General features: G+C 41.2%; 1 protein-coding gene across 1 annotated transcript in view; it reads right to left on the bottom strand.

Annotated features, from left to right (window-relative positions):
• Nucleotides 1-23,530, bottom strand: part of LOC136290072 (sucrase-isomaltase, intestinal-like) — a 46,414-nt gene that overhangs the window by 5,103 nt on the left and 17,781 nt on the right. The window contains exons 8-15 of the mRNA XM_066184514.1: nucleotides 16,937-17,062; nucleotides 15,802-15,933; nucleotides 10,207-10,320; nucleotides 9,980-10,096; nucleotides 9,813-9,897; nucleotides 5,793-5,910; nucleotides 2,741-2,909; nucleotides 2,103-2,219 (exon numbers count right to left, since the gene is read on the bottom strand). Of these exons, the coding sequence (XP_066040611.1) occupies nucleotides 2,103-2,219; nucleotides 2,741-2,909; nucleotides 5,793-5,910; nucleotides 9,813-9,897; nucleotides 9,980-10,096; nucleotides 10,207-10,320; nucleotides 15,802-15,933; nucleotides 16,937-17,062 (978 nt within the window). The remainder of the gene's footprint in view (nucleotides 1-2,102; nucleotides 2,220-2,740; nucleotides 2,910-5,792; nucleotides 5,911-9,812; nucleotides 9,898-9,979; nucleotides 10,097-10,206; nucleotides 10,321-15,801; nucleotides 15,934-16,936; nucleotides 17,063-23,530) is intronic.

Raw genomic sequence — 23,530 nt, 5'->3', positions numbered from 1 at the left:
TTCCAACCTACACATTCTGTGATTCTGTGACAGTACACCCACACATCATCAGTGCCCCTCAGCTCCTCACTGCCAGCACTGCTCTCCTGTGAGACAGGGCATGCACTGGGTCCCACCATCAAGGGGGCAGGTTGGAGCAGTCTCTCTGTATTCTTTGGCTGGCTTTGGTCTTACTCCAACCAACCTTGACTCTCTGTTGGGATGGCAGGCAGAGCACGCAGCCAAGGGCAGTGCTGATATGGGTAAGAGTTACATCTTTAATTCCTCCTGTCAACCTCCTCAGTGCTAAACAGCCAGCTTACAAATCACATGGCTCCCTTTCTCCTTCATGAAATCACTCCAGAGTACTTAATTTTCTCATTAAAGCTGAAGACTATATGATGAATTCCAAGGATAATGAAACACAAAAGTAACAGAAGTAACAAAGCTTTTTATATTATCTAGTGCTTTTCAGACAAGAAAAATATTAATTAAACTGTTTGAAATACCCAATGAATTAGGCAATGTGGGTATTTAAGATTTTATTTTAACACTAACCAAATGTTAATTAAATTCAATATTTAAGTAAAATTTCACCATTATTATGTTCATGTCAGAATTATTCACTAAGAATACTCCCTGCTGGCTCTGAGCTCCAGAGCATCCATCTATTATTTCAAAAACTGCACTATATTTTTTCCAGTGTTCTGACACTGTACAAACACTGCACAAACACTGCTTAATTTCACAAAAAAACAGTCAGACTTCTTAGATGATGCTGAGTCACCCAAAATGCCTGTTCATTTCTTTCCCTGAACACGATATTTCAAACGGATTTAAGTAATCCAATAAAACGAAATATTTCTCTGAGTTGCAGCACCCATCATATAGACCCACTGCTCTCTTCTTGTTTATTGAATTGTACATATGAGATTGATACCCACTCACCCAGGTCAGACTCTGCATGCTCAAAGGGCCAAGCAACCATACACACACACACACACACATATATATATATATATATATATGTATGTATGTATATACATATATATATATATATATATATATATATATATATATATATCTACATACACACACACCTCTAACTTTAGTGGAGAGACAAATAGAAAATATTTCACAACAGCAACAGCTAATATCTCACAGACATTTGTTCTTCTACAAAGAAATACCTCAGGGATCTAGAGGCTAATACCTGACCCTCTTAATGATAGTACTATAGTTTATTAGTCCAGCATTTGCCCAATTCCTGAACATTCATCATACTTTCATGCAGAGACGAAGGTCTTCCTGGGAGTGTAAATGTTGCAGCATTTTGATGATGCAACTTCAAAGAAATGGAAGGTTAGCAAATAACCTGAGCTCCAGCATTGCACAGATCAGTTTACAGAAGGAAAAAACCCCAAACATTTATTGAACAAGCAGAACCATTTCATCACGGTTGCAGTTAAACACAGAATAATTATGAAGGCTGCAAGACCTTCAAACTTCATAGCTAGAAATCTTCTGATACTTCTTTCTGTTGCAACATGTCTTTAAAGGACTTTTATGATGTTGAACCCAGGGCATGGATCTGGACTAAGGCTGCACTTTTTCATTCATCTCATGGGCTCATTAGCCTTTTCTGGTCTTGGTTGCCTCTTGGCTGATAATGATGTCACTACTGGTGCCACTCCTTGGAATTTTCACTAGTTTGTAACTTGTTTTTAAACAGCAAGGATGGTGTATAATGATTTCTCTCCCTTCCCTGCAATCTCACTATAATTACAGAAGTATTGAAACAAAAGTTGTAGCAATCAAGGGACCAGGAAGATACACTGATACTCACTGGCTCTTAAATAAAACCTGGGCTTCAGTAGGTAAAAGATGAAATAGATGTATTTTACCAACAGCGTGAGAAGACCGGCATTTCTATGTTATCTTTACATTATGAATGGAAAAAATTTACATTTCACTGTAATTCCTGCTCTCGGTGCAGCACTCCTTTTCACCCACTGCTCCGGTTTACCCAAAAATGGCAGGTTAATTTTGGAGAAAGTAATACAAACCACTGTCCACATAACTGTAATCATAGGCTACAGCTTTATGTAGCTTTGTTTACTTACACTGTTTCCTTCTGCATTGTGATTCCTGGAAAACGGATAGAAAGAGCCAAGCTGCATCCAGCGCAGGCAGAGTTCGTAGGTAGTGTTGTAGTTAAACCCACAGATATCAGCACCAATCTAAGGAAAATTAAAATTGTGTTTGTGATTGTGACTGAGGCCCAAAAATGAGAGAGTACAGAAATGGGCTAACAAAAATAATTTTTGGAAAGAAATCCCTGTTTCTGATTACTTCATAAGAATGCTCTATAACAATACGAATTTTCCTCTGACTGAGGTTGTACTGTCTCCTAGAGCACTAAGTTCACTGTGGAAGATCTGCCTGTATTTCAGTAATTCTACAAATTCTCCATCCCAACTCACAAACCTAGAAATATATGAAGGAGCCCTAATCATAGGATACATAATACAAAGAGATTGGCTTTGGATGGCATACATTAAGTCAGTCCAAATCCTGCAGTGCTGTTTTTGTTTCCCTGCAGCAGCCGAGACTGACATTTAGCCTTTTAATCTGCAGTTCCTTAGGCTGTGGAGGCTGTTACTGCTGGCCACCTCAAGTGGCTTGTTTCAGAAAACATTTGAGTTAATTTGAAGTGATATTGTGTATAAGTCAGGACCTGCCTAGAGGATGCCAGACTTACATAGGGAATGCCAAAGAGGTTGAACTCCAGGATTCCAATGACCGAGCGGCGCAGGTCCTTCCACTGGGAGAAGTTGTCACCGAGCCAGTGAGCACTGTGCTTCCCACTGCCAACGAACGTGGACCGACTCAAGACAAACGGCCTCTTCCCAGTTGCCTGCTGGACAGCACTGCAAAGAAATAGAATGAGATCATCAAAAACAAGAATGGTAACCAAAGCATCTTGTAATCAACCTAAGCGTTCAGGCACAATTTTATCTGAAAGGGTATTATTCATGAGACAATTATTATTGCTATCGCTACTCACATGAAAATGTGGCTGCAAAACCGCAAATAAAAGGAAGATTTACACAGTGGCCAAAACAAAACAAAACCAAAACAAACAAACAAAAAAAAACCCCTATCTGATTCACTAAACAATTTGTCTCAGGTATTTTCAGTCTTCCTAAAAAATAATTTATTCTCAGCAGTGTCTCAAAATGAAAATTCAAATCGTAATTTCCTTCCTATACTTGAATATTTAATTAATTGTCCAATGAGTTCCTAAAAAACAATACAATAAGCATTTTTTTCAAGACAGGATTTATTTAGAAATTTGTATTGGTAAATAAAGTTCCAATACCCAGGAATTAAAAACATAAAAAACCCAACAAAACAGAAAAACCAAAAAACCAAAAAACCAAAAAACCAAAACCACACAAAAATACCAAAATTATATCTAAACATCTTATAAAAAATAAATAATCAACATAGAAAACAAATCTGTAATCATTAAAAATGCCACTCCATCCTTGTAGTATTTTCTCTGGTTTCCTGTCCTTTTTGATACATGAGGTTTCATTACAGAATTAGTGGTACAATGAATTTATCTTTCCTTTTTGAAAATAATTTTGCTGCATCACCAGAAAATCAAGGAATGTGCCTTACTAACAAATCCATTACAAAAATCCTCTTTTTACATAAGTATAAACTGCAGTATTTTATATTGCAGGAACTCAGCTTCCACTCTGCTTTAATATTATTTGGGCAACACAATTTAGATTCTCTAGGAAATCCTAGCATGAAATATTAACCATGTTGTTCACCATCTATTTCTTTCTCCCTTTTCTTAATGAGATTTCATCAAGAGTTCTTTCACTCATATTCATAATGGTCCAACTGCTCTTGGGCCTGTAATGGCACAGAGACTTTAAAGTGCTTCAGCACTTGCTTCTGAAGCAAAAACAAAAATCCAACAGGTTCAATGGAAGACTGAATGTATTAACCTTAGGGGCCATATGTAGCAAGAGGTGCAATTCTTGAACAGCAAGGGACCTGTTGGTTCTGGTTTGCGGGTGCACTCTTGGGCCAATAACTGCACAAGACTCCATGTGCTTTGTATAAATGTTATTTTGGAGCCCTTCATGGATGTCTTGAGCAGGAGTGCTCTCCTCTGGCTGTCTTTGGCTCCATTTGCAAATACAGGTGCTAATGAGGGCAATATCAGATCAACGCAACTATGATCTAGAGCTGCATAAACAATTTGTAACAAGTAATTTATTGAATAATTTCAGTCTTTCACAAACCATTGCAGAACAGGTCTTAATGTTGTCAAATGCATTTGTTGATTTAAATTATTTACAGGATATCATGTTCAAATAAGTCTCGGCATTAAGCTATGCACGAACTGATTGCTGCTAGTTCATGTATTCAAATCAAACCATTTGACAAAGGCCAGGTGACACACTTCCTATTCTCTGTCTGCCTTAGAATAATTTTTAGATTTGGTTTTTTTTAAATATGATTATGAAGTTGTAATTCATTTTCATCCAATATCCTGCAATTCATGCTGGGTGCTAAATATTCCTGTCAGTAATTTCATTTAATATATTCTTTGTGAAGAGTGACTGCAGAAAGGATATACAACCAGCCTTGAAAAGAAATGTATTTGAGAAACCCAAACGAATATGTATGAAAAATACTCCACCAAAGTTTTCCAGCATTACAGCAAAATCAACCTCTGCATATACTTTTGGTGGTCTTCTTCACACTTAGCCAAGCAAAATAAGTTTGTTGGGAGGATCTCTCTGAAGACTGGGGAATAGGGCCCCACAAACCATGGTAAGAAGTCCAGGGTTCAAAGCCTTCCTGTTCTTTCTCTCAAACACAGAACTGTGCTTCAGCCAGACCCATAAGAGCTGGCAAATTACTCCTGGCTTTTCCCAGGGCTTCCATTGCCCTGGACTTGGCATATAAAATACAAACGCATCAACACCAGAATTAGGCTCACTTAACCATGTCCTCTGGATCAGAATCAACTATCAGAATCCAGCTTCTGGAAATGAATGCTAAATGCTGAAACAGGACACACATGGACCCCCGCTTTGGCTCTTCCATTGTGGTATTAAATTTCCCAGTGTTTTAGCTCAATCCCTGCTGGAAAAGGCACGATTTGCCCATTTCATTTAATCCGACAGCTAGCTTTCCACAGCAACAGCCTGCCTGCATAAGCTGGTTTTGAGTGCTTCCCAGCTGCAAAATGAGTTTTACAGTAGCTGACAGCAACTGTGCTGCAATGCAGCCCTGACCTCCTGAACCAACTGAGCCTCAAGCCAATTTGCAAAACTGCCTGCCAGGAAACAGAGGCAGCTCCAGAAGCAGCCAGGAGACCTGTACAGTTTGGATTCTCCACTGACAGTGACACAAACTCCTCTACCACAGTAGTGAAGGGAGAGATAAATAGCCCGGACACCTCACAAGGCTGCTTCTGCTGCAAATGCTTGTAAGAAGCTCTAACAGAGCACAGGAGCATCTTATTCTAGATATACAAAAGCAGCAGCTGAAAAGTTAGGCCCTACACATATATCCTGATTTAGCTGAGAAAAGTAAAATTAGAAAGGATTCTGTTCCAAGGTTCTTCTTTCTTGAAACTTCTTACTAAATGGCAAACAATAAAACAAAACATGGGTCTGTTTCTTATTAAATACTATTACAGATTTTCCAGATAACATCAATGGCCTTTAAAATGCATTTTAATCACCAGGAATATGATTAGAAATATTTAGAAAACTTACTTGAAAGTTGGTTCTGTCTGTGACCAGCCAAAGAGAGAGTGTGTGTTGTAATGGTCTCCAAGGTAAGTCTTGGAGTCAGGACACAGTGTCTTTTGCGCCAGGGAACGATCAGAGATGCCTGAGAATGACAGAGCACTGTAAAACCATATACATCACAATTCAATCTCTTCACATTTCTATATATTTAGGGGTGGAAAACACCAAAAGATTTGGGAAGAGAAAAAAGCTGAAGTGCTAGACCTGCACAGATTTGAGGTTAGCACGTAGCCAAAAATACTTGCTTGCAGACTGGCACGTGTCCTTGGAGAGGGGAGAGGACTGAGTAAATACTGATAATTAATTTCAAGTTCTACATCCAATAATTCAAAACATCTGTATAGGTGTCATGTATTCAGTAACTAATAGTCAGAAAGAAAATTTCTGCTTTTCTGAATTAAGAATATATTATTTTACACAATGAAAAATTTTAGTAAACTGCAAAAATATTGCACAGATGATGCCTGGTCTTCAATCCCATATCAAAGAGATGCTGGCAAAGCCCACTTGGTGCAAAAAATTTCCATCCTCTTCAGGTAACCACTATTAACATGCCACATGAAGTTCAGCAGTAATTGGGCAGGTCAGATGTTTATATATTTGTCGAGGCTTAGGTTTCTTCTTTCCTTTTGTTCCTCTTGGTTAGGGAATTTTCTCCCATAAATTGCAAGGAAACACTACCGGGGTACTTAAGAAAACAAAAGGAGTGATCAAGCTCAGGGGAGGAGGGAATCTCATTTCACTTCTCTTATCTCAAGAGTCAGGATCAGCTGCCCCAGGGGGTTGTGAACCAAAGCCTCTCCTCCATCCCTTCCCGTCTGGGGTGAGCCGCCATTACCGCGTCCTCCCTGAGCCCGCCCCACAGCGCCCCCTGCAGCCGTGGGGGAATCACCGCACCTGCCCTGCCCGCCGGGAGCCACCAGCGCCCCTGCTGGCTGTGACCGGAACTGCACCGAAGGGGAAAGTGCCTGCGGCCGAGGAGGGGTCACTGGGTTTGTCGTTCTGTTAATGCTGTGGTTGTTGCTGTTTGCTTGCTTTATTATACCTACCAGTAAAGAACTGTTATTCCTATTCTCATATATTTGCCTGAGAGCCCCTTAATTTGAAACTTACAATAATTTGGAGGGAAGGGGTTTACATTTTCCATTCCAAGAGAGGCTCCTGCCTTCCTTAGCAGACACCTCTCTTTCAAACTGAGACAACATTATATTTATTTTTAGAGATGGAGTTGCCAATCTTATAAAATTCTCTCAAAATAAAAAAGAATGTGAGTTCTTAAAAATTCTTTTTTTTATGCTTAATTAGGTGCATGCACTATTGTAAATATTTCTCCATGAACAAGCAATCTCCCTGCCTAATCACACTTTCTGTATGGTTGCAGTTCATTATCACAATTTCTCTGTACCTGAAACCCCATTAGCCTCTCAGCCCTGCTGTGCCACTACAGCTACAATCCTTGTGTTTGCTTCTTTAGACTCAAAGACTCCAGTGTGGGTGATCTACATCAGAAATAATTTATAGGCAATTTCCAAGTAACTTTGACCGAAATGTCTTTGAAGAAGACACTAAGTTTCTGAGGAAAGTCACATGCAATGTCCCAGTGGTTCTTGATTATTAGCCCCATAAATTTAAGGTGGGATAGGAGGGAAAATGCTACCACATGAATCATGGGTTCCTGCTTCATTCTCATTCTCAGTATTTTGTATTCTGCCTCAGTAATACTGATTATTTTACAATTGCATATTAATTGTCAGTATAAAGTGTTTTATAGAAAATAGATTTGAAGGGCATCTGGCTTTAGAAGTTCAAACCATGGTTAGGTGTTATCATGGTTATAAAATTTAGATAGAGAGGTTGAAGGCTACACTGACAAAAAGTCTGAGCCTCTGAGACTGGGACTTGCACAGAAGAAATCATCTAAGACAATAGTGAGCTCCCAAAACTCTGCTAACCCCAGGAAGGTCCTAATGTCTTAAAGTCCTAATGGACTAAACAGCTGAGGTCACCTCTCACACCTACATAAGTCAAGGGCTTGAACAGCTAAGAACATGCACCTATTCTATAAAGTGAAATAGAAAAGAAAGCCCTTAAACACTGGTTCAAAACAGACTCCCTGCATGTTGGGATGTAACGCCTGAGGCTCCTGGCTGCAGAAGGGAGACCAATACCAGGGAAGTCTCTGGGAAGACCTTAGAGCAGCCTCCTGATACCTAAATGGTACCTACAAGAAACCTAGAGAGGGACTTTTTAGAAGGGCATGGAGTCATAGGACAGAGGGGAATGGTTTCAAGAAAATAAGTTTTTGTTATATACAACAAAGAAATTCTTTCCTGTGAGAGTGATGAAACACTGAAACAGACTGTCTACATGTCCCATGCCTGGAAGTGTTCAAGGCCAGGATGGATAGGGTTTTGAGAAACCTGGTCTGGTGTCCCTGTCCATGGTAGTGGGGCCAGAACAAGATGGTTTTGAAGGCCCCTTCTAACACAAACCCATCTGTGATTCCATTACATCATTCTAACACTGTGAGTCACAAGCAGAAGCAGGGGCATATGTTCATGAAGTTCATGTATGTTCATGTCAGAGAAACTGGGCTCAAAACACTCCTGTCTTCAGTATCTCTCAGTGTCCTTACATGCCATGTAGGGCTCCAGGTCTGAACCCCTTCTAGTGGCTCAGACTTCAGTGCTAATCTTCACAAAGCTCAGCTGCATGACTCAGAAGCCACTGCACGGATTCGCTCTCAGTCCTTTATTTGGGATGTAAAGGGAGCTCTGCTCTTTTGGCCAGTTCACCCAGTGTCTTACATCTCTTTTGCAGCTCTAAAAGCTGACAAAAAATGAAGGTAATTTAAGACAAAGGTGGAAATTCTCATCAGTTCCTGGGCTTTGATCAAGACCTACAGGGTCAGTATGCAGTGATTACCCCACAAAGAGAGCAAACACCAAAATCATCATTAAAAGCTCTGCTTCTGCTTTCAAAAAAATTACAGTCTCTTTCTAGTATTTTGTTATGCTTTTGTTATGTTTTTGTTTCTCTTATATTCAAAGTAAAAAAAATTAATTGCAATTTAATAAAGAAAATTTAGAATTCTCATGAGAGTACAAAAGCCTGAAGGGAAAAAAGGGGCATTTCCAATACTCCACTGCCAATACTCCACCTCCCAAGTATCATCTTCCTGCTGCATATTAACATTGCTCAGGCAGCTGGGTATTCCTGGGGAAATGTTGGCTGGATTAACCGCCACACCACTGGCAATAATCATAGGTACTCATGGCTTCCTGGGGAAGAATGAGCATATCATTAACTCAGTTACTGGAAGAGATTTTCCCATTCCTATAAGTTTCCCATAGGCTTAGGTATTTTAAGACTTATTTTTAGCCCATTTCTAGTAACACAGTGAAAATTTCTTTCCTAAGAGAAAGCAAATATATTGAACTAAGGCACCAGGGAGATACTATCTCCCTTGTCACAGTTTGTGAGAAGGCAGAGAGTGCCCATCTCTGAGACTAGCAGTGGCAAGGCAGAGGGTTACTCCCTCCGTAAGTCTGTAGCTGAGTTACAGTATGCAGGTATCTTGCCCTTTTTCTGATGTGGACCAGTTGCTCAGAGAAAAGCAAGAAAGGTCATTTTTCTAGTCCTGTTGCAAGGCAGAACCTTGGACAGAGGAAAATGATTGGTTTTGATACTCCATCAAAGCTGAGCCACTGGAGTCTTGAACGAATATGTAACTGAACATACAGAACAGGCAGGGAAAGATGGAAAAAGAGGGAATGGATTTTTTTTTCTCCCTAAAATATAGCCTATCCAGGTTGAAAACAAAACAAACACGAAAACCAAAGAAACAAACAAAAAACCTCCCAATGAAATTATAATATTAAATCTTACTATAAAATATAATATTCTATTATATAAAATATAATTATAAAATTGAAATATAATGATGAATAATTCATGAAAATGAAATTACACTATTTTACTTACTAGGAATGTAAGGAGGGTTATTGATTTCATTATCAGCACATCCAGGATACTGGCCTCTCATGAAATTGGATGGTTCATTCATATCCTTTGATAAAGAGAGTAAGATGTGAAAATCTTTATTTTCTTTTTTTTTTTAAAGAAGGGAGGGCAGATATAATGAGACGTACAATCCAGATCCCATCGTAGTCAAGGACATCCTTGAACTCCAGACACAACTGGGTCCACCATTCTACTGTCCTGGGGTTGGTGTAGTCAGGAAACACAGAATCTCCAGGAGGCCAGGCCTAGGGGTTACATAGGTAAATCCTGGTTATTTTCCCATTTCTATTACACTGCTGCTTTATTGTTTTGAGGCAGCACTAGACAAAATGCATCACAAAATTAAAAAACCAACCTGCCCAACAGCAGGAGTCACACCATCAGAGTTGTTGATCCACACTCCCATTTCCTGGCCAAGTTCATAAGGTCTGTAAGTGCCTGGCTCCTCATCCTTGGTTATGAAAGGGTCCTGAAAACAGCAATCACACTTCCTTTATTGAAATCCCAGAGGTAAAAATTACTCTTCTATTTGTATATTTTAGAAAAATTTGGATTATGTTCTTATTGCTGATTGCAAAAATGTTGGAAGAAAACAGCATTAAAATTTAATAAGAGTTGAGAGCACATAATAATTTAGAAAAAGTCATTAAGGATATGCCATGAGTATTTTTTGTGTAAGGCAAAAGCAATGTGAAATTACTAGATACCCGCATGTTTATTTTTAATGAGACTTCCTATGTTCAGATTATTTTAGAGAGGCACTAGATTTTACTCCCCCCTCAACCAAGGTCTCTGCTGTGGCTGGGTGCTACACTGGGCATTCCCACATGTGAGCACCTCTGGGTTTCCTCCAAGGCAATCCTTATTCCAGCTGCCTCAGCATCAACACCTCAATGCTGGAATAACTGAAACTTTTCAAGGGGCTTGAAGCTGGGCAGATCCAACCTCAAAAGGGCCCTGTTAGCCCTCCATTCAAAACCACCTCTGTTCTCCCCAGACACCAAGACCACAGCATTTTACACCCCACAGCTTGTCCTTCCTGCCCCTCTCCACTGCTTGGGGTGGTCACCACCTCCCACTGCTGCCAGTGATATTGACAACAACTTCTCTGCCTCAGCATGACCATCAGTAGTCACCAAGCTCATCCAAAGCAAGCCTGATCAGCTGTTGGGGATGACAGAGGCCCACCTGTAGTGCTGGAAAGTGAAAAAGTTGGGAATACTTTGAGATGCCAGTGAATGAAGAGGTACTCTGCAACTCTGCTCAGCAGTCAGCTGCAACAAAAGGAGGTAAGTGCACTTTGCAATACATCCCTAATTGGAAGCAACTATCTGCTTTGTGTTTTTTAGAACAGATAAAGACTGCAGCCATTTTAGAAGGGAATTCTTTACTTTCTCCTTAGAAAAATCTTGCTTCCTCAGGTTCTGCTTTAGGCAAAACCTTTCAGTTATGAAACACAATGGAGAAGAATACTGTTGAAACAATTCTTCCGTTCAGTTATAGCTTGTGCAATAATTTAAGGGAACTTTAATCAAAATGTGATAGAAGTCTAACTAATAAATGTCTTAAGAAGAAAAAATTATCAGACCCCTCATGGTAAGCTGCTTTAAAGGCTTGTTTTAAATCTGACTTAAATACCTGAATTAATTGCCTGATTTACTCATGAGCCCTTTGATAATTATAGCCCTGGTGGGGGAAGTATATTCTTCCATGCCTCAAGAAGAAAAGCTACAGCTAAATCCCTACCTTAAGTGCGAAATTCTGTTTAACTTCATCTAGCTCTGGTGTCACCTCCATAAGGACTAAAGGTGTCCATTACATTTTTAACTTGTTCAACAGTCCAACTTTGCAAAAGAGAAAACTGTCCATCTGCAATAATTATCTTATAATTATTGGTAAAGTGGTAAAGATGTCTCTCAAGGGACTTGAATGCTAGAAGAAGTCAGTTTAATTAGCTACTCCTAATCCAAACTTATGGTTTCCTTCAGCTGAAAGGTTGTTCCAGTGCATAAATCTAATACATTATGCAGAAGAAAACAAAACCTCTCTGTGCATGCAAGGGCTGTTTGTGGGGAAGGAGTTTCATGCCTGTTAAATCTTCACTCATCTTTTTAGCATTTTGGGGAAGAAGTGCTGAGCATCCTTAACTCCAGCTGACTGCCTAAAGACCTGGGAGCATCCAGGATGAACCCAGACTGAGGCACTTCCACCTGTGGACCCACCCCAAACATATATTTTGATGCACATCCATAAAAACTCTGGAAATTTTTGCCTCTAAAGCTCACACAATTGGATTTAAAAATGTAAAGATATTGAGCATTATTTTGAATCATGAGCATGCTGCTTTTGACTTTGAAGTATTTTGTCACTCATGTCATTCCTAGCTGTTTCTATTTTTACTATGATTTATAGACGTTATACAATGTCTTTCATTAAACATCCTCTTTAGTAAAAATGTTCATAATTTTTCAATCTAGTCATTGTTACTTTAGAACTTCGTTGTTCATGTTTCATTGTTCCGAAACATGTACAATTATTTAGTGCAATGATGATGACTAAGGGCTGACAAAGTCACAATTTCCCCTAAATAGAGGTGGCCTCTGAAAGAGATGAGCAGAGGGAAGTGCTGAAGGGCTGCACTTAGAGGCTCTAGTAGTGGAGCCATGCTACTCTCAAGGCGACCACAGCCACTGAGGGCTCAGCACTGGGTGCAAGCATGGGGAGCAGACCTGCTGGTGTGGCACCAGCCACCCCAGTGATGGTGGCACACCTGAGTCAGGGTCCCATCCTCAGGCAGTGTTAATACTGCTGGCTGCCAGGATCTGCGCTTTGCTCGTGACCAAAGTGGTCTCAGATGAGGTAGATGGAACCATTCCCCAAATCCATTTACTAGAGGTTTCCCATGACAGTAACTGGCTGCAGACAGAGCCCATTTCTTGAAATCATCATGAGGGAGGCAACAATCTGCTATATTTGAGGAACTCACCCATTACTGTCACTACCCAAAGGGAATCTAAATAGAAAATTCTTTCAATATCCAACTGGATTACACTGCCTTGATTGCATCCAGCTTGGCTTTGCTATCACTTGGGAATGCTACCACTACTCCAGCTCCCAACTCAACTTAGGGGAATACTTTATATCACTAAAGAATGCTAACAGACAGATTTTGACAGAGGTGTCAGCAACTGTAATAAAGTGAAAATGGAAAACTTCAGTACCAGTGCAATCTATACTTCTCATTAACTTTTAAACAGACTGGCTCAGCTTTTGTTCTTTTTTCACAAGCTTGGCTAAAGAATTAGAGCAGAAGACAGGCCTTAGTTGCAGGTTAGTAGAAGAATAATTCCCATTAGCTCATTGTATGAATTAGGAGTTGCTATGTTCCTTGCATCTGTCTAACTGCTGAATTTATTAAGCAACACCTCCGTGCACTGCTGCAGAATGTGCCACCTGAGAAACTGAAAGGACTTTAAAAATGCTGTTGAAGTTAAACTCATAAGCAAGAAAATAATGTAGCTCACCCACTAAACCATGACTGCTTGCCTGTAGCTTCGTACCCAGTAGCAAGTGCAAAACAACTGGAGACATCCCAACATTGATGAAAAAGAGATGACTACCCTGTATTTACTGAAAGGCAAGGGTGCATAGGAAGAGCTACCCCAAAGTCCTGGTATTTTGCTCCTATATTAATGTTTTGAAAAGTAATTTGACATAAACCAATAAACAGGCATGTGGTATTTAACGTACAGCTCTAAGAGATTAGGTAATTTTTAGAGCAGTATTGTGGTTAGAGAGTCTAGACTGCCTAAGTGTTAGAAAGAGCAATCAGTCCTGACAGCACTGATTGTGTGCACACTACTGCTTAGTTGTTTACAATGATGTATCCAGTTAATTTGGGTCTATTTTTGTCTTAAAGTTTCTCTCCATCAAAGTGACTTAGTAACTTGTTACTATTTAAACGCAAGGCCTTGAACCTTCACTGATGAAAACTGATTTCACTGCTGCACCCCTGAGCTTCTCAGAATGAAACCTTCAGGGGAAGGTATCTTTAGGGACAAATTGCTAGCAAGCAGCATTCACTGTATAGACTGCTGTTTCCATTATCAATATGCAATTGATCAGTTGGGTTGCATGGTTTTTTTAAGATTCCTAGTACTAAATGGAATTATAGTACACCAAAGCAAAGATCAGGCAAATAATAAAAAGGTACTTTTAAAGAAACTATCAGAAAAATCCCAATTAAAAAGAAAACACTGATATAGCTATCTGTGGTGCTGATTAGTCCATCATCCTCAGTCATATTTTAACCTTCACAACAAACTGTGAGAAAAAATAAGGACAGGAGGGAGTCACTTCTGCCTTAATCGGACTGTTTAACAAGATAATGTGATTTTTAGATGAGGAAACTGCAGTAGCTCTTGCTTATCTTGACTCCAGATACATCAGCACAAGTGAAAGAGCAACTGTACCACAATTCAGGACTCTGCTGTTCAGTCTCTCTCTCTCTCCACAAGCCTTTGACAGGACCTCAAGGGCAAGAAGAGGAACATGGCCCTTATTTTAAAAGAACTGGATTGACTAGGGTCCAAACATCAGTGACCTGTCCATCATGGTTCAGTTGGATTAACTGAATCCTGATCTCCTAAGAAGCATGAGCCATCAATATAATTGTAGGTAAATGCGTTTGTTTAGCCTAGCAGAGAAAGGCTATGGGAGAATACACTTATTTGAATCAGTGTATCAAGAAAATAAATAAAAGGATGAGAGACTGGCAGCTGGAGCTAAGGACAGTAGTACCCAAATGAAAGATATTAATTCACCATTTAGGTAGAAAACAGATTACAAAATGACAGTTACAGCAAAAAGAGGAGCTCTGTGGGATCGTCTCCTTCCCCATACCCTGTGGCTGCAGGTCAGCTCAGCCTGAGTCATGCCTGATGCATCTGTTGGGCCTGTTCACAGCACCCACCTGGGGAGGGACCCTGGCCCCAGCAGCTGGCTGTTGCTCAGCTCATCTTGCAAACAGGCAGCTTTACCCTAATGTTTGCCTTGAATCTGTCCTGCTGCAATTTAAAGTGCTTTTCTTCTTATGCTGTCCCCAGAAGCTATGGAGAACAAATTGCAGCCTACTCTGGAAAGTGCAGCCCTCCCACTGCTAGGCTGCTGGAGGACCCTGCAGAGCAAAACCTTATGAATTTATCAATGGATTTTATTTAATTTCTTAAATTTTTTTCATCTTTACCTAAATCTTGATTAAATTGGTCTCCAGTTTCCTCGCCACCACTAGTGCTCACTTAGCTATTGTGACAGAGTCATTTTGGCATAAGGACATGGATGGGGAAGTGCTGGAGAGAAACAGCAAATTTTGTTGGAAAAATTTAATGGGGAAGATGGAAAATTCCAATTTTCATGTGTATCCAAATTAGTTCATTTGGCCATATGCCAGTTTTGGTTAGAGGTTCAGCATACATTTTTCACAAATTTGCATACAAGTAACCATCTCTCACATTAACTTAGATAAAAAGAAAGTACAAGGAAAGATGAATTGTAGTTAGTAGCTTTCAGAGTGATTAGGAATAGATTTTTTCCACTATTCAGCTATTTTTTGTATGTGTATTAAATTAATTCTTCATTTCAGAGAAAGAATTGCATGAAAGCAATTCTATGTCAACTCAGAGGCAAAATTTCTCATAACCGAGTGGGGAAAGAGTGACAGAGAATTAATGATTTAGTATAGGGATGATCCTGGTACAGCAATATCAAATAAAGACAACAATTTTAAAAATTAAATCTGTGAGAAATTGTTCTTCAGCTCTTCTTAACATATGAGAAAATGGAAAATCTGCTACATTACTATAGATGTGTTAGCACCTAGGTACTGCTATGGAGACTATGCTGTGAATAGTTCTTATAAACAGAGAAATAACCAGCAACATCATTAATTTACCAGAATCACAACATTGTGCTTTCCACTCTTCTTCATCTCCTTCATGAATTCTGGCAGACCAGCAAAATTCACTTTATCATAGGTAAAGTCCAGGCGACGTTCCATGTAGTCAATATCATAATGTTGGACATCCTAAACATTTTTGAAGTAAAAAAATTACATTAATACTTCGTCCAGCTCTGGAGTTCTCAGACAGGGAAGACAGGGATCTGTGTGAGCAAGTCCAGAGGAGGGCCACAAAAATGATCAGAGGGGCTGAGGCACCTCTGCTATGAGGACAGGCTGAGACAGATAGGGCTGTTCAGCCTGGAGAAGAGAAGGCTCCAGAGAGAATTTACTGAAGCCTTTAAATACCTAGAGGGGGCTTGTAAGAAGGTTGGAGTCAGACTTTTTTGTAGGATCTGTAGAAATAGGACAAGGAGTGATGGTTGTACACTAAAGGATAACTAAAGGTAGATTCAGACTAGATAATAAGGAAGGAATTTTTTACAATGAGGTTGTTGCACAGGTAGATGCTGAATGCCCCATCCCGAGAAACATTCAAGATTAGGTTGGATGGGACTCTAAGCAACCTGATTTAGTTGAAGATGTTCCTGCTCATTGCAGGGGCATTGGATTAGATGTCCTTTAATGGTCTCTTCCAACTCCAATTATTCTATGATTCTATGACTGAAGTATTTGATACAGAAATCAGAATGTATGCAACTGTATTTCTAAAAGGCAACTAATGGATGTAATGAAACCCAAGAGATTGTAACTGTAATCCTAGCAGTGGACTACAAGAAAATGTAGAAGTCCTACTTTAGCAACTATTTTGCAGTGATCTGCATCAGAAGTTTGTTTTTCGTTATTTGTTTTTAAAATGCTAGCACCTTGTACTGCATAACAGCAAATCCACACCAGAATTGCCTGCTATGCAGCCAAGAGCAGCACTTAAACATCATATTCACAGCCCACTTTAAATGTTCTTTTAAGCATTATGAAGTTATTACATGCAAACCCACTACATAAGATTACGAATGTCCTTTTATTCTACAATTCCCTTTGTAAGATAGTTATTTTTCCTCCATTATAATTTTATTCACCTCACTTCAGAGTGCAAGATTAGCACACAGAGTGAAAAACTCATACTTACATATGGGATGTCATAGTGCTTCATGCGATCCACAGTTTCCTTTAGAACATCGAGGCTGTCATAGCCCCAGCGGGAGAGCTGGAATCCCAGAGACCAGTAGGCTGGCATGTGTGGGCGTCCAATGGCCTGCAGAAGGAGTGAAGAATACAGAAACACAAGGGGTGAGAGGAAAAGAAGTTACTCTGAAACACCAGGAGAGGTTTCCAGATCATTTAAGGCACAAAGACCAGGGCACAGGCATCACAGCCCCATTAAATACCCATTCCTTTCCCGGAGTGGCTCTCGGCACAGCATGGTTGGCACTTCTGGTGGATCCTCGCCCTTCACAGAGACTCCCAACAACACCAACACTGAGCATCACTTCTAAGAACACCCTGGTGGGAGGCACGTTGTAAAAAAGCCAGGCTTTTTAGATGTGGTCTCAGCCTCCGCACAGTAGCACGTGCCCTCACTTACAGGGCACATACCAGCAGAAATTCAGCGTGGATCCACATGTCCACAAACACCCTGGTCAACAGAAGGCAAATCTCCAACAACACATAGCAACATAAGCTTTGCAAACTTCTCTTGCCACATCCAGCTGAACTAACTTATCAAGAGTCTGATGTTTATTTGAGCTCTCTGAAGTTTTAATCAGATTTACACACCAGTCTGATGAAACTCAGCTACTTATGGCTGACTACTATTATTGCTGGCCCACAGCTTTGTGTTGCCAGGCACTGACAACACTCTTCAAGGCCAGAGTTATTGTTTGGGCCCGAAATTCTCCACTGAAACACAAGGTAATAAGTTAAATATGATTTTATAAATATTTGATTTCCACTGTCTGAATGTAATCCATCTGTAAATGACATGAGGAAACTCAATTGAGAGCACAGGGAAGCAAAGCATCCTGCTCTGTTTCCCCTGGTGAAAGCTGCTGTGGTAACCTGGGGTGAGCAGTGGGCAATCACGATGTGTCTGTTCTACAAATAAGCTGAAATCTGGCTTTGTCTCATTAGTATATACCACTGTTTTCTGGGGATATCTCCTGAAATCCTTACTTCAGTTAAATCCAATGAAACTAACCTTTGTTTAGTATTTCTAACACCTTTGTAGGCAATATGAAAAGCTAGTAGCTAGTAAGCACTAATGACTTATTAATCAGCTGCAGCTATTGTCCCCCTTTGGCTAAATAATGGTTCCTCCCTTGTTTCCTTGTGGATCTCCATAGTTAGGTAATTATGCTAAGAAGTGAAAAACAACAAAACCTGCAAATTGGCAGCTAAACCCCATCTACTTTAAATAAATAAAACAAGGCACTTCTGGCAGTCTAGATCTATTCCATTGCTAAGCTGTCAGGAGAGGCAGTGCACAAAGGCACACCTTCCTATGGGATTTTCTCTAGGAAAAGTCTTACCTGGGAAAGCAAGGCTGAACTTGAAATTCCTCTAAAATACATCACATGCCAGAGCATCAGTACAAGGATGCATAAAGTGCATCAGAGAGAAAACCACATGTGGGAGAGAGGCAGAGAAAAGCTGAGGATGTTTTTAATGCCCCTGAGCTGGGAAACACACAGGGTAAATTGCTTCCAAACAAGAAAGGCTTGGGAACACACAGTCAAACATTACAAATTTGGCTACGGCGTGCTTTTGCTTGTTGGGATGCTGCTGTTTCACATAAGCAAAAACATGAGGAGGCCATAGGCACTGGTGAGGTTAATGCTTTGGGTGTCTCCAGGAGGGACGCTCCGGTTGATCATCACAGTTGTCCCATACATCTGCTGCTTGCCCTGTCCCATCAGACTTAGTTTTCCTGATCCTCCTCAATACCTACTTCTCCTCCAATTCAGCTGGAGGCTAGGGTCTTCAGAAGCAGAGAGAGCAGCACTCAGCAGCATGTTCCTGCCACAGAGTCACTTAGCTTCCACTGCACGCTGCTGTGCCCTGGCCAGGGCAGGCCCTGAACAGACAAAGGTGGTCCCTACCATGCAGGGGGAGGCTGATGGGCAGATATATGCCATAACTAGCCTGGTGCTATCCCATCTCCTTGCACATGTCATCAGTTTTTTTCCAGCATATGTGGACACACTTGATCACCCAGACCACATTTCAAGCTCTGCTGGGGTTTTCTGGGGAGAGCTCAATGGGGTGTGATGGCTCAGGACAACCTCCCAGACACCTTGTGAGCCAGCACCAAGGTGTCCAACACAGCATGGCAAGCCTCAGGGTAAGTCTTCTCCTCTGTCATATCCACATTCACCATGTTAAGGATAAATTCATCTGAGAAGACAGCAGATCTTGTTTTAGATCAGCAAAGGCTGCAGGATGAGCTTTGTGAACCCACCATTTTGTGCTCCTAAAGCAGATGCATATTTTGCCCTTGCTTTCTCTACTGCAGAGAATGACCTCTACAAACAAGGTTAAAAAACCACACCAAAACAAAAGAACTCCCTAATGAAATAAAATGCTTTGTGCACAGGCTTCTCATCTTGGACAAGAGAAACAGGGAAAACCGGCTGATAAATATTAATCCTGCCACTAAATGCAGAGCCCTGTGCCCTGGCAGGATGTCTGCATGGCATCTGCTGCCTCTTCCTAAACAGGATGAGAAATGGAAAAGGGGTGACCAGCCTGGGCAGAGGCAGTGCGAACTGCCAAGCAGCTCTGTTCTGGGTACTGTGACACCCCGGGTCACTCCCACCTGGGGAAGACAGTCAGCCTGGGACACTGCCAATAAAATGCATTTCAAGAGCTGGATGGGGATTGACTTCTTCTCCCATGTCCTATCAAGCATCCAAGTGGAGAGCAGTGGGGCTGGAGGTGAAGCTGTGGCCATTGGTGTGTCAGCCAGAGCCCTTCCAAAAGGGCATGTCCCCAGCACCAGGGTTTGCTGAGGTTCACCTGCTCACCCTTATGGGATGGTGCTGTGCCATTGTGGATCACAGAGAGAGACAGTATTTTGTGACAGCATCCCTTGAGGAGTTTGGGGTTACAGCTGAACCAACAGAAAAATATCTACCTTGCAAGGAATATATTACGTTTTTAAAGCAATTAGTTCTCCAGGTTCACCAGGCTGGTGCATCTATGGTGAGCTTAATTGAAACCAGCAGAACATTTGAAGAGGAAGGATGAAAACAGGGCAGCTGGGAAAACAAATGTTCTTTTTTCTAATTATGCTGCAGACTCTCTAATGGATCCCCCTGAAGCTTCCTGATAAAGTAACTGACATATGGTACCCACTCACAGATGGATCGGCAGAGGCAGGAATGTAATTTTGCAGACCTGAAAACTCAAGTTGGATTTGATATATATTTAGGATCTAGTTAATTTATATAGATTGCATTCTGCATACAAATGATCAGAAAGAGCAGCAGTCAGAGAAAGTCTGCTTGGCAAAATTGACTCCCATAGAATCAGAAAAGGTAGATCAGGTATTGGCAGGGGAACTGAGGGAGGAAAACAGCAAACATATGGGGTATCCAAAATGAGGGGGCAAAAAAAGCGCAAAGATATGGTAGTGCAGAAATAGTAAAAAAAAGATCCTATTTTCTGTTCCAGAAGTCTTCCTGCACTTGCTTCTTAAATAACTCCTGGTGTTTAATAAATTCACTGATAGTTTTTCCCTGTTTACATAACTTGGCACTATGTATATTTTTTTTTTCACTTTTTTCAGAGCCACCTGAGAGCTGATGTATCAAGGAGGTACCCTGGAAGCATTTCATGGTAAGAATGAAGTTCATAACAGATAAAATCTGTATCTAGGGAGCAGGTGATCTGTATTAATTTTTCCTGTCTTGGATTATTGGACAAAAAAATTATTAATATGAGCATCAATGATATGAACTAGGTTACAAATTCTATAGAGTAAATCAGGATCCTATTCTGTTAACATTATGACCAAAGACTTTGATGAGAGAGAGAGAAAGCTGCAGAGTTATACCTATATATCACAGAGGTGGAGAGAGGTACTCTTTCCTGAGCTCACAAAGGAGCTGAGATGCCCAGCAATGCAGATTGCTAATCTTGCACCCTAATTAGCCACACAAAATGATTTCTGAAGCTTAGTATTTGCTTCAACTCCCTTTCTTCAAAGTGGAGTTATAGGAGGAAACGACAAAACCTAAGTGCTAATGCATTGGCTTTAGTGTTTCTGTATAGTTACACAATGGCTAAATTCCACAGGTGCTCCTATGACCCACGTATCTGTATCCAGCTTATCTGCTATAACTAAGGCAAGCAGCTGAGTGCTGTGGGCACCTGGTCAGTTAGAGGGTAACCTTCACTCAAAGTCTGGCAACAGAAGCTAAGCTTTGATTTAGGAGAGCAAAAAGAAAGGCCCTGTAGCTGCTGAACCATAAAGAAGATGCTCACAACCTCAAGAATATAAAAAATTTTAAGATTTTCAATGCCAAGGTTTTCAAATCTTGGTTTTTGCTGTACAAAACAGTCATCAGTTGTTTATTCCTTCTTGCGGAATTCAGCTTTAAGATTCTCACTGAATCATCTGTGACAAAATCTATGTACAAGCAGGTTCCCCACCTTACCTCTCCAATAGGAGAGCAGCCTAGAGACCTATGAGATCCCTTACACCTGTAACCAGCCCACACTTCCATGAGGAGGAAGCAAACCAGTCATTTTCTCCCCAAACAAAATTAGGATACTTACAGTATGCTCGCTTACAGCTTGTTATTGGATAATTTGTGATAAAATAACAAACTCACGACCTTTACCCAAGAGCTATTAAATATCTGTTTTTTGAACCCTAACATTCCTGAGTGTCTTGTTATGGAGCTCACACACTACTGCTATGCACTGTTGGTCTGTCTGAAAGGCCACCAGTGGTCTTGGCAATGTTGGCCTGGTATTAGGTGTGACTGCAGAGCCTCAGCCAGGCTCAGGTCAGTGCTTGAACTCTTTAGCTTGTTACTGCTTTTTCTCATCCTCCTGCAAGCTGAGGTGTTTGCCCTTAAAAGTGAGATTTGCGTTATATAACTGTTCTGCACACCAGACCTCTTCTGCAGTAGGAGAAAAAAAGTGATCACTGCCATATGCAGAGAACTGTACAGGACAATCTCAGATGCCTCAGATGTGGCAGGAGTAACACCCCACACAGCTGGACTCAGGGACAGGAGGGAACAGAAAAATCGGGCTGGAGGCTTCTCCTTCCCATGGGACCATGCCCAGCACATACCCTACAGCTGCTGCCACTGCTGCAGCACTCTAGTGCCACTGGCAGGATACATCCTACAGCTGACCTCTGCTCCATGCAGCACACAGGAGAGGGACAGAGGTACCAGCATTTACCCTCTGCTCCCTTCTCACACTTTGCCTCACTCCTGGAGTCCATTTAAAGCAGATTATCCTTGGCCAAGTTGGCATCCAAGGGCCACCACAGCTTTTACTGTTACCTGTCCTCTCCCCAAGGATGCAGAGAGGCTGGTGGCTCTGGCAGGGCAGCTGCAATCAACCCTGATCACCACACAGAGAGCCAAGAGCCCTGCTCTTGGCATAGCCTGGACCCAGCAGCTCTGGCCAAGAGGCTGTGGTCCACCTGGGTGCTGGTGACAACCTGGAGAGGTGTGTGGGGAAATCTTGCATACTCCAGAGGCCAAATAAAGAGCTTTGTTACAAAGCTGTCCTAACTCGCAGTTTTGGAGGGAGCCACGTGAAAGCACAGAGCACATCTAAGTTTCTAAACCTCTCACAGAATAAGTGTAGCAGGGGCAGGGAGGTGGCTCAGATATCAAAGTGGCACCGAAGGCAATGGCACAAAACACTTGAGAAAGGTGTAAAGCACTTTGCTCTGGAAACAGCTCCCTTGTTCTCACCAGCTGCAGACCGGCTGGCACTTGGCACCCTGCCACACCAGTGGGGCCATTCTGGAGAGATCAAATGAGTGGCCCTGGCAAAAAGCAGTGACTGGGGCAGGTGCTATTCCACCGAGAAGCTTTGCAGCAGTGCAACTTGCTCCCATCAGGGGCCCCTGCAGCCAGGAGCTCTCAAAACACCGATTTCCAGAGGAGACCTATGCAACAGCTGAGTTGAGCCATGCTGCTGAGCAGTGCCTTGCAGACATCAATCACACTTCTCCTTTCTGCCTTCTCTTTCCCTACAGCATGACAATGACTGCACAGGGAAAATCCTCTCAGTGCGACAGAAAAGACAATTGAAAAATAGACTCTTTTTTATCTCCTTCACCTTCCCACATTTCTTGTACATAAAAGCCAAATTATTACCCTAGAGACTAATAATATGGTAATTGTAACATTTTTGACCTAGGAATTTCAGGATGTTTACTGAAGAAGTTATTATTTCACATTGAAATTACTAACATGCATTCTTTAAGATTCCCTAGAGAGTTGAGCACAAGCTCAAAGAATACAGAACGGGTTTTTTGTCCTGGCATGTGACATGTCTCATTAGGAGATGCCCACTGTTCTCCTTTACCTTGTTTTCTTTGCTCCAGCTCCATTTCCAGAGACAGGAGTGGAAAGGGATCTGCCACTACCCATCAGCTGGGGAGTAAGAACTCTCTCATTTTATTTTCAGATGCTGACCACCTGCTAAGCCACAGAAATGCTGCCTTCAAACACCAGTAAAAGACATTGAA

The sequence above is a fragment of the Chamaea fasciata genome, unplaced genomic scaffold, assembly GCF_029207755.1.
Source record: "Chamaea fasciata isolate MVZ Bird 193981 ecotype frontalis unplaced genomic scaffold, bChaFas1.0.hap1 SCAF_5, whole genome shotgun sequence".
NCBI classification, from domain to species: domain Eukaryota; kingdom Metazoa; phylum Chordata; class Aves; order Passeriformes; family Sylviidae; genus Chamaea; species Chamaea fasciata.
Note: the sequence above shows the minus strand (reverse complement) of the source record. Positions and strands in the feature narration are given on the sequence as shown.